General features: G+C 34.5%; 2 protein-coding genes across 2 annotated transcripts; one reads left to right on the top strand and one right to left on the bottom strand.

Moving 5' to 3' along the window:
• Positions 1 to 98: 98 nt before the first annotated feature.
• LOC144858028 (uncharacterized) lies at positions 99 to 1091 on the top strand. The gene is made up of 3 exons (XM_078714637.1): positions 99 to 158; positions 461 to 559; positions 878 to 1091. Exons 1-3 carry the CDS (start codon positions 110 to 112, stop codon positions 1063 to 1065), a joined length of 336 nt encoding a protein of 111 aa, XP_078570763.1. The 5' UTR covers positions 99 to 109; the 3' UTR covers positions 1066 to 1091.
• Positions 1092 to 1613: 522 nt separating this feature from the next.
• On the bottom strand, positions 1614 to 11352 carry LOC144836305 (ATP-dependent translocase ABCB1-like). Its single transcript, XM_078691568.1, has 25 exons — positions 11150 to 11352; positions 10315 to 10363; positions 9739 to 9969; positions 9332 to 9465; positions 8998 to 9074; positions 8659 to 8753; positions 8369 to 8493; positions 8140 to 8256; positions 7818 to 7986; positions 7485 to 7721; positions 7163 to 7366; positions 6690 to 6860; positions 6129 to 6324; positions 5898 to 6031; positions 5585 to 5725; positions 5252 to 5434; positions 4995 to 5078; positions 4644 to 4847; positions 4321 to 4421; positions 3953 to 4093; positions 3615 to 3777; positions 3196 to 3393; positions 2675 to 2878; positions 2426 to 2572; positions 1614 to 2134 (listed from the first exon to the last, which is right to left on the bottom strand). Exons 1-25 carry the CDS (start codon positions 11311 to 11313, stop codon positions 1928 to 1930), a joined length of 3876 nt encoding a protein of 1291 aa, XP_078547694.1. The 5' UTR covers positions 11314 to 11352; the 3' UTR covers positions 1614 to 1927.
• Between the last annotated feature and the right edge of the window lie 339 nt (positions 11353 to 11691).

Here is an 11691-nt window from a genome sequence, read left to right as displayed (position 1 = left end):
GAACATTGTGCGTTCCCCTAGTAACTCTAACACAAGTTTTCAATTGTTATGATGAAAGAGCTGCGCTTTTTGTCATTTTCCGTCAAAATACACTGCTACTGTTTTTAAGATGAGATATCTATTTCAAACACTTTTCATTAGCTTGTTTCCAAAAACAGGTACGGAATAATGGTGTTGGTTTGGAGTTTTTATTCACTTTTTTTGTATACTATTGCAGTGTTATTATTTTTCTAACCCAATAGTGTAACCGGTAGACCTGCATAACAGAACAAACTCTTCAACAACTGGGTTATTTTCAGATTTAATTTATCAGAAACAAATTACTGTTACTTTGAGGGGGCTTTTATAAATATCTAGACATATCGTTGTTAGAAAATTTATTTTTTTGATGTAGCATCTTTTCTGAGTCACTCTAGGGCCTAGGTGTGCATTGCTTAATTCTTACGTTGTTATCTATTAGCCTCTGGATGGGTATCAGAATGGACAATGGGGCCACCTTGTGATGACCACCAAAGTGGTGGCTATTGGGGACAGCGTTGCGATGGGTTTAAACTTGAAGGTTAGTTCATTTAAGTAATTTCAAAACCTTGCCACTTTTCAATGGTCATTTGCATACAGTAGGGACACAAATTATAAGCCGCCTTTAAGCATGGACTAGGCCTAATTTCTTTTTAAATAAAAATAATGTATTTATTTATTTTTAGCGCATTACATAAGCATCTCAACAATTCAAATCAAAATTGTAAGACAGGCCCTACTTCCCATTAGGCCTATGTGGACCTTGCTTGCCCAATGTTAGGTTACGTCAATTAAGTATATCACGTTACGTAAAATGTTATTAATTTGGTTTGAATAATTGTACACACTTTTGTTTTAGATGATCGTGACGATCCTGAAGTCTTATTTGGTGCTTGGATAACATGCTTCCTAATCCTAAGTTTGCTTCTAATAATCCTCGTCAAGAATGCATACACTATAAGTCAGAGTGTGACGTCAGCATTGTCAACACAACCGTCAGGTGTTTGGACAAGAACTACACAATCCAATCGGCTACAACGCATATAGGACTTTCTTTTAATTTAAAAACAGTAGGGCTATACTGCAAAAATGGAAATAAATGTATAATATAAATGACTTATGTCATATTATGTTGAGACCGACTTACTTTACGTACTAAAAAGCCCTAACATTTAGGCTTATTTGATATCAGAATCATGAAAATAAATAATTCATTCAAATAATTGTCACTTCTCACCGTTGATCATTATAAACTTTTAAACACAGCCAATGGCACAGCAATCACAAAATCAGCTTTGGAATCTTTGAAATAAATTATTTGTATTTTATATAATGTGATTTTACATAATGTTTGCCGAAATTAATAAAATACATACAGTATACCTATCCAGTTCACAAGCATTGTGCACGGACTGACCGGCCGGCCGCCACACCGAAGATGTTAACGTCGAGAATTAAACCAGGAAAATGCGGTATAGTTACTAACAATTTATTTAATAATTTTCTTTTGTAATCGTCAAACTTGGAATGCATGTATATTTACAATTATAACAAATTAAATTTAATTGAAAAACTATATTGTATTTATATTCTACTACTAAGACATACTTATAATCATGAACATCAATCGGATTATTATTATTACAAGTTGATATTCGTGTTGTCGCACAACAAATATTTGTTACTAATTAATAAAGTCGATTGGATAATAGGAATTATACAAAGAATGGAGAGTGTTCTGCATCAATCTTTGTATTTTACTGTAATGTATGTATTATTAACTCTATAACACTGATTTCATATGCAACAGGAGCATATTATGCTACTATAGTACGAGTACGTCTGTGTTGGATATAATCTGCTAAAGTGACTTGTTTATGGATTGGTATCTTCAACCCGTATTATAATTTTATTGTGATTTATTTTGCCGCTGGCCGCCAGTAAGTACAAAATAGTGTGCTTTCTTGTCCATTAGTTCTTGATGTGATCCGGCCTCAATAATCCGACCATCTTCAACTACCGCTATTTTATCTGCATTTTGAATAGTTGATAGACGATGTGCAATTACAATGCAAGTGCGACCATCCATAGCACGATCTAACGCCGTTTGAACAATCTATAATTTAAACAAACGTTGTTTACGCAAAAGAGAAATAGCCTTAGGCTTTCTAATGGATAAATTATTTTACTAAACATTAGTAAACTCACCATAAAGTACATGGTGTTATGCATTGTTAAAACTAACTATAATAATAATAATAGTTCATTAGCGAATATAAGCAAGCTCTCAATGCTACTTCATTCATCCATCATACATCCATTCAGTCCGGTGTAAAATAATACAAAAAAGCAGCAAATGCTGAAAGCATTATATTATCTACATGATATAAAGTAAGTAAGTAAGTACCTTTTCACTCTCACTGTCTAAGGCTGAAGTTGCTTCGTCAAGCAGAAGTATTCTGGGATTTCGTGCAAGTGCTCTTGCAATTGCGACCCGTTGTTTCTGTCCACCAGATAGTTGAGTACCCTTTTCTCCTACAGGTGTTTCATAGCCCTGCATTTATAACACATTATTACATTATAATTTGTAGTAACACACAAATGCACTGTATAAAATATCAAGTGTTTTCGTTGTATAATTAATAAACTTTTTTACCTGCGGTAATGAAACAATAAAGTCATGGATGTTAGCCATCTTGGCAAACTCTTCAACTTCCGGCACCGTTAGAGGTGTTTCAACAGAATACTCGATATTCTCTTTGATAGTTTTATCAAATAAAATAGGTTCCTGGCTTACTATGCTCATCTGAGATCTTAACCACTTTATGTTATATGCTTTTGTTTCGTCGCCATCTAGCATCTGGAGGAAAATAGTTAATAATAACACTATAAAGCTCTGTGTCTACACTATTAAACTAGTTTGACAAATAAAGTTTGATGTGGCAAAATATAGTAGTAGTATGCCGAAATATGGTAGTGATATGACACATCATGTCCATATATGGGCACATCACATTTTGTTGTCACATAAAGTTAATAGTGTAGACAAGGCATAATGAAGAATTAAGAAAACACTGCCGTTGCTTGTTGATGATTGTCGTGTAAATTAAAATAAACTGCAGGCATATGTCTACGTTCTTCTACTAAAAACAATTGGTTTTGACATAACAAACTTACAACTTTTCCTTCAGATTGATCATAAAAACGCTCTAATATGGAAACCAGTGTGCTCTTTCCGCATCCACTTTCACCTACAAGGGCGACGGTACATCCCGGCTCAATAGTCAGATCTAAGCCTTTCAATATCTTGATATCTGGCCTTGACGGATATGTAAAATGTATCGACTCATACTCAATTTTCCCCTGCATTTCACCCTGAAGTAAGAGTTATGTGGAAACAGTTAATGGCCTAGATTATAGTATTCATGGGCGCTACGTGTCACGAATATTAATAATTACAAGTTATTGTGGTGGTGGTGGTTGTTTTTTTTAAATACTATATTGTTTTGAATCAATTGCATTTTTATTAAACTTAAAAATTATTTATAAACATCATTTTAGGAACATTTAGGAAAATGATCATAAATGATGATTACCGGATTTGGTTTTAAACCTTCAGTTGAATAGCTGTCAATAGCAGGTACTGTATTGAATAGTTTGATTAGAAGAGCTGTCGAATATTTAGCTTTTGTGTAATCTGGAATGAACGCAGACGACTGTCCGAGAGAAATACCAGCAAACGATATACCAAAGAAAACCCTAAAAAACGACGTTTATATTGTTAATGGAAAGAAGGTGTAATAAGTGATTCGAAGACGTCTTCAGAGACTCTATGTTTGAAAACCGAGAATAACAGGTCAACAGTTCGTTTAAACATTATAAAGTTTGGGTTTCTAGAAACTATATTAATACACATCAGGACAAATATACTTACTTGAAAACTTCGTCTGCTTGCATTTCACCTTCCGTTATAAGATAGCCTCCAAAACTGAATGCAGCAGCATATATAAAGAACATAATGCCTTGAGAAAACGCAAACGTTAACCCATAGAGCATGGTATTTCTTTGGCTTGATCTTAAAAAAAACAGTTGTAGGTGTTAAAAAATATACAAATAAAGTATAAAGGGCGGGAACCTAAAAGCATCATGTCAGATTTCACAGTTTGCTTCACGTCATCTCAATCCGTCATCTTTCAAAAAATGTATAACCCTACGTCTCGAAAGGTGTTGAAGGAGGAATGAATCAGAAATTTCTAAGGGACCGACGCTTCTAATATATATAATTTTAGGTTAGTCACTTACGTGTAAGGTGCCTGTAATTGTTGGCAGTATTTACTGTAGAACCTCTCTTCTAGCGTCAAAGAGGCCACCGTACGCATGTTTTCAATCGATTCACTGGCGGTCTATTAAAATAGTTACAGTAAAGTCACCAACATAGCGTAATTAATGAGATGCTTACATTAGATTACGGACTTGATGCTAGTAAAATCGGTATTATAGATATTTTATACCCTAACCCTAACCCCAATTCCAAACGATTTAACTAAAAAATGTATTCAATTAGCTCTAAATGAACCAAAAAACATAAAACAACTTAGGCCCTACTATTTCAAATATAAACCTACTTTTCCAGCATCTTCAAGAAGTTCAGCATCTTTCTTTTGACTTCCGGAGACAGCTTTCATCTGAAGAACTCCTGCTAGAGCCAAGAACGGCATACAGCCAAACATGACCAATGCTAATTTCCAACCGTAGTAAAATGCAATAAAAATGGCGGCTACCATGGTAACTACTGACTGCAAAATGGCCCCTATACGAATACCAGTCGCCTATAATAAATTCGGATTTTAGAGATAAAACGGACAATAGTAAGAAATTTAGCAGCTATTCAGTTACGTGACTCACATAGCCACAATGGCATAAATCATGTAGACCTAGTGATGTACTGTATTCACATTTTCGGTTAATATACGTACCCCTTTTACGTTAGAAGCATCAGTGGCCAGTCGAGTAGTCAATGCGCCAGTGCTATGATGACTATCATCGTACCATGCCATATCCTACAAAATAAAGTTAATATAATGCTCATAGAACCATTTAAATTGTTGTCTTTCATTATTTTACTTGAATTTGTAACTTTACGTAATGTGTTCTTCTGTATTGTAGAAGCTCTTTAAACTTAACGTGTCCACGTCCACATTGCCCAAAAGCGTATATTGCTGTATGGAAATACCTGTCTTAACATGGCTTCAAATGCCTTGGTCCTTAAACGCATAGTGAGATTCTCGCCAGAGATGCTAAACATCCAATTTTGGAAAAAATTGCCTAAACCAGTTACAACACCAAGTACAACGAACATCAACGACCAAAACCTAGCGGCATCTTGCATTTCCTCAAGAGAATCTTCAGAAAATACCTGGCAAAGATAACAATTATTAACTTATTTATGTAAAGCAAAGAAAACTTATCCACAAATTACGTTCGACATACGCGTTGTATTATCTTTATTTGTTATTGTTTTTATACATCACTTTCTTTTTTATTAGGACTAATACATTATACATACGTTTATTATTTCGCCGAAGAAGATCGCAAACAATGGAAAAGTTAAACCGAGAACGCACGCAGCTAAACATCCAACGATTATGTAGTTCAATTCAGGTTTGTTCATTCCAAGTATTTGTCCATACTTAATTTCAGGGACTTCCTAAAAATAAACAAGTTAAAATATGATGATGGTGTTTGTGAAGTAATTCTCTCTGAATACTAGGCTACTACTGACGTACTGTATTATATAATTGCATCAATACAAAAGAAGTAGACCATTATAATCAATTGTATTAAGTTCTATGAATATACATTGAGTAGGTGTATTTTACCTCTTTTTCCTCTTCTTCGTCCTTAGTACTTCCTGCTACTGATTTAGTTCGAGATTTCTGGCGAGATAATTGGTGTTTTGTGGATGTTTGCCTTGAAAATGACTTGGAATCTTCTAACTTGTCTTCTCTGCCTTCTGTTGTCATCCAATAAGAAAGAAGAACATAACAAGCGTTATTACAACCACAACTTTTAACAACAATTAGTAAAATGTGCTGCAAACACACACAAACCTTCATGGGCAGCCTTTTCTGCACCATCTATCATTTGTAGAGTCACTAATTGCTTGTAAACGCCATTTAGATCCATAAGCTCGTCATGTGAACCATATTCCATTACTTTTCCATCTCTTAATGCAAAGATTATATCAGCATTTCTAATGGTTGACAGTCGGTGAGCAATTACAAGTACGGTACGTCCTTCTTGTGCCTTATTAGAAGATAAACTAAATCTTAATCTTTTTTTACCATTACAATTACAATACCATACCACTAAAACAACAAAGGATTTTCTTGGTTCGTTTCTAATTTACTTCACTTTTAAAAGAGATAGAGCCTAACAAAAAGCATAGTTTGCGTAGTTTTTGTAAAATTTATTTTATCAAAAATTTGAAATTGCTTTAAAAACGAAATCAAAAATATGATATTTGTAGGGCGTCTTCCGTTTACCCACTGACGAGTTTTACAAAAACAAACCTTTTTTCTCTTACTCAATAATAAGATGGTGTATCATTGTCCATCGTTTATTGATAGGCCCACATGTATATATCTGCTTAATTATAATAATGGTAGTACCTTATCTAGTGCCTCTTGGACAATCTTTTCACTTTCACTATCTAAAGCAGAGGTTGCCTCATCTAGCAGCAGAACTGTTGGATTACGTACAAGTGCTCGGGCTATAGCAACGCGTTGTTTTTGACCTCCAGATAACTGAGCTCCTCGTTCACCAACCAATGTGTCGTAACCCTAAACATTACATGAATATATAGTATTTATTTAATAACATATATTATAATATATAGACCTACTTACCACACTACAGGATCTAAATGTCTAAGAATTAAGCCTAAGTATATGAAATACATATTTAGATAATAAGAGGTCTGAATATAGGAGAAACATTTGAGGCAGCCATAGCAAACGGAGGATATAGTAATGGATCCAAAACACACTTAGGCTTGTTGATTTATTACAATCATTCGTTTTACAGATTCACCATAATAGTAATAATAAAAGAAAATTAATAGGATATTTGTGAAAGATTTTACCTTTGGAAGCTTACTGATGAAATTATGTGCATTTGCAGATTTAGCAGCTTGTATGACATCGTCATCAGTCACATGATGCCTTCCATACCGTATATTCTCGTCAATACTACAACCAAATAGAATTGGTTCTTGGCTGACGACACCAACATTCTGACGCAACCAGTTGATGTTTAGATCTTTTATTTCAACTCCATCCAGTAGAATCTAATATTACACAAATATGTATATTATTTAAAATCTTATTGTTTAATGGAATTTAATTAAATAGCTGTGTTCCTGGTTCTTGGTTAATAATTATCATTATTAAAAGATAGTAGCTTACCTGGCCACCAGTGATATCATAAAACCGCTGCAGAAGACTTACGACTGTTGATTTACCACACCCAGACGATCCCACAAGTGCAACTGTCTGTCCACTGGCGATATTTAATGATAACCCATTCAGAACTTGTACCTCAGGTCGTGTTGGATATGTAAACGTTACGTTTTTTAGTTGTATATTCCCTTGTAGCGACTGAGGCCGAAGACCTTCTTTGGAGCTGCTATTAATTGATGGTTCCTATTGGGAATAATCATTTTATTGTATATTTTACACAATGTACCTATACAAATAGCTTGATTAACAATTAAAACATTAGATAATGGTATAACCTACATTATCAATAATTTCATAAAGAACATAAGCTGCTCCTCTTGCGGTGGCAACAGACGACAAGTGTGGTGTAATGTTTCCAAGCGAAAATGAACCAATCATGACGCAAAAAAAGACTGTCAAAACTTCACCCGGTTCAATTTTGTTCTCGCTTACCATCTTTGGTCCGTACCTACAATCAAATGTATAATATGCCTATCGAGTATTTGAGAATGTAAAAGACATAATTTGCTTTCTGTATGGAAATTATTATTAGCATAAACAAAAACACAAGTGATCTAATTGCCTTCTACATACGAGGCAATGAATGTGAAAAGAAAATTACCAAAATGCCAGTGCGTAAGAAGAAAACAGGATAAACATGAATAAGCCAATACCAGTTGCTGTTGTTAGTCCTTTCTTGATACCAACGTTTTTAGCAGCCACAAGTTCTTTGCTATACCTACAGACACAAGTAAACAGATGAAGAAAACTAACTCTACACCTATTTTCTGATCTTTGTTACCGTTACATAATACAAAGGTTTAAAGCTATTGTAACAAGGATTAACTTGCCTCTTTGCTTCTTTCTGCTCACCACCAAATGCCACAACTGTTCGAATACAGGATAGTACTTCCTCTGCCACGCTACCTGCAGCAGCATACACAGTCTGCTCTTTCTTTGAGAACGACGTAATGGTCTAAAAACACGTATCATTTATTATGTATACGTATTGTAATGATGATTACCCTGTTGATTGCGGTGATGATAATTATAAAGTTGAAGATGAAAAAGAAATGAAAATAAAATATACATGAATGACTTTATGACGATAACAATTACTAAAACGTGTTGCAATACATACGATAGCCATGAATGCGCCACATATGGCTAATAAAGGTGTGAACGACATCATAACTAAAGTAAGTTCCCAGCTTTTCCAAAATCCAATGGCAAATCCTTAAAAGAAACATCACACACTATAAAATTGACACTATACTTCTATAGCTGTTAAACTTGTGATTTAAAATAATAATCAATCGGCGACAGAATCTTTTTGGCTATGTTTGCTTCTATTTGAGTAATAACCGTGATAAAACTTAAAAATAGGCCTAATCAGTTCACCCGTAACGGTTGTTTTTTGGATTCTACATTGGCCTCCTCAAAGACTAGTGGGGACAATATCGCGTTATTCTTGATTTACCTGAAATAAGTTGTGATAAGAATTGGATAACCAAGGCAAACTTATCACCTATGCCTTCCTTCACCCGTTCTAAATCACTAGAGAAAAAAAGAGGAAAATCTTAAGTATTGTTGATCTTCAATAATATGAAGACCTCATGCTTTGTGGAAACTTTCAATATGTATTATTAATCCATATAGATATAATAGGGTATGAATGTGTAATTCATGCGTAGAGAGTTCAAGTAGTGAAGTACTCTCTGTAGATTTCATCCAGAAATTGACGAAGAATCTACACCCTTATAACGTTATGGAGAATTCAGGAGTAATAAAACAACAATTGGTTGTCTTCTTACTCGGCTAATCGTGTAGTCAACTCTCCGCTTTGATGTTTATCGAACCAGCCTATTTCCTGCCGAAGTATTGCTCGAAAAAATGTTTTTCTTAAAATGTGTGACTGACGCTCACTGGCGGCACTCCAACATGCAGCCTAAAAATAAATTAAATGAACTCGTGAAAAAATATATATTTCGATGGTACTTTATAACACATTTCCATGCCAATGTTTCTACAAGTTTGGCTCGGTTCATTGTTCATATTTATGTATGCAATAAATATTCGGTATAGCAAAACTGCGAATATAAATCTTTCTTTTCCCGGGGAATATACGGATCGGGTATTTTATAAAATCGATTTAAATTTCACCAATTAGTGTACGTGGAAATCGTAACCAGAAAGTGTTGATTTAATGTCTATTACAAACCTGTAGGAAAGAGGCGAAAAAAATTGCACAGCCAATATATACATAAATCAGTGAGTACCGCCTGATTTCGTTCTTAAAATCGTCCATTGAGATATTTTTATTCGTATCTACAAAATCTGTAGTCATTTCACCAAATATTATCATCATGAATGGCCATCCTGCACCATGTACAAAGGCAAAGATCGAACCAATTAGCAATAATAGACCATCAAAGTACGTGGCATATCGGAACTGCAAAATAATAAACATGCAATATTTAGAAACCAGAACAGGATAATTATACTAGGGCTATAGGACGTACTTCTTTTATTTGTAAGTTTTATTTTAAATAATTATGTTCTCCTCATTTTAAATGCAGTAAGATGTGATAATAGTTTACAGTATTATATCATCAACTTAAGCACTACATGCCAACCGAGAAAAAATATATATATATTCTATCGATCTCTTGGTTAAAGAGGTAAACTCCTAATAATTGCACATGGATGTTTTGTTGTAGAAAAAAACCCACACGACCCAGTTTGTTTTACTCATTTTACTCAAGTTTCATACGATTTTAAATATGTTAACACTCACTAGTTCAAAAAAGGCGGCTTTGTTCCTTGGTGGCTCTTCATTGTTCTCTCTGTATTAGAAAAAAAAACTTTTTAATAAATTAGTTGTGCACGAGGCACGTACTATTGTTTACATAGAGCAAATACACCGTCCAACTTAATAGACAAGTTAAATATTAAACTACTCGTTTTAAGAAGTATGACCTTTGGAACTTAACTGTCTGATAACCACTTCTAATATACCTAGATACGCGATTAATTCTAGGCACTAACGAATTTTTGGGCAAATATGTCCGGGCAGTGAATGGAATACACGTCTTAAAGGAGCCCTTCCTGCAATTACACGATATTCGATGCATCCTTGATAGGCCCTATCAATCACGGGATTAACATCCTCTGTTTTTCTATTGATTTTCAGCCACTGAACAATATGCAAGAGTGGCCACTGCGTATCAATAGTATATATTAATTGGATTTAACTTTATATGAAATCAATAGTATTAATAAATACACACACAACTCCCGGCCAGAACCTCCCTCGCACAACATTACATCATCACAACTCATTTCTTAAAACAAATGTAGCATCGATATCAGAACTGGGAAACCAATGCCAAAAAAAACAGGGTACTCTCTGCGAACCATCATTCATGAAAGTACACTTGAAACAAACAGATTCATATAAATTAAAAATAAGAGAAGACGTAAAGAGAGACAACTTCAAAGTTCCAACTTGCCACCTGGAACCACGTGTCCTGTATGCAGTAGGAATTATAAGAAAGAAATAAAGAAAGAAAGAAAGAAAGAAAGAAAGAGAAATCAAGAATTGTGTTTATAGTGATGTTACATGATCTTACCCCTGCTTGTGACCGTCTTTGATTTCCACTTCAATGTCGTCAGATTTCCCATTCGGCAGTTTGTGATGACCATTTACATCCTCCTTGATTGCTCCATAGTCATAATTGTCCTCTTTTACCATGTTTCCGTTGTCTAGCAACCCCTTCGATTCTGACGCTGCCATGTTGGAAAGAATAATTAACGTTTGCAGCTTTGAGGTTCACGGTGTTTAATCAAAATGGTGATGTGTACCGAATTCACTTAGGATCAATTTGCAATTGACTCGATCAATGATGATCCCGTGACTAATGGTTATGATATCATAGCCTATTTTTAGGTATGATAAACGATTTTACATTTGTGATAGATTTAGTAAGAAAAAATAATACTGTTTATCGGATAAGAAAATTCACCAACCGGATGCGGCGGATACAATTATACTACGCTTGAGGGTTGTTGCACTCTTACTTCTAACCCTCAGCCACACCCCACCCCCTTCACCCATCAGCACCTTTCTATTACCAAAAAAAATAAGATCACTCTCACGTCTGTACTCAAAATC

This window comes from Antedon bifida, chromosome 2, assembly GCF_963402885.1.
Source record: "Antedon bifida chromosome 2, ecAntBifi1.1, whole genome shotgun sequence".
NCBI lineage: Eukaryota > Metazoa > Echinodermata > Crinoidea > Comatulida > Antedonidae > Antedon > Antedon bifida.
This window is presented reverse-complemented; position numbering and strand designations above follow the sequence as displayed.

Excerpts from the sequence above, each read along its gene's own strand:
- LOC144858028 (XM_078714637.1), top strand. The coding sequence starts at position 110 with ATGAGATATCTATTTCAAACACTTTTCATTAGCTTGTTTCCAAAAACA. Across the intron at positions 159-460 it reads TAGCTTGTTTCCAAAAACAG|CCTCTGGATGGGTATCAGAA; the intron begins GTACGGAATAAT and ends GTTATCTATTAG. Across the intron at positions 560-877 it reads CGATGGGTTTAAACTTGAAG|ATGATCGTGACGATCCTGAA; the intron begins GTTAGTTCATTT and ends CTTTTGTTTTAG.
- LOC144836305 (XM_078691568.1), bottom strand. The coding sequence starts at position 11,313 with ATGGCAGCGTCAGAATCGAAGGGGTTGCTAGACAACGGAAACATGGTA. Across the intron at positions 3,778-3,952 it reads CAAGCAGACGAAGTTTTCAA|GGTTTTCTTTGGTATATCGT; the intron begins GTAAGTATATTT and ends GTCGTTTTTTAG. Across the intron at positions 2,573-2,674 it reads TTATTGTTTCATTACCGCAG|GGCTATGAAACACCTGTAGG; the intron begins GTAAAAAAGTTT and ends TTATAAATGCAG.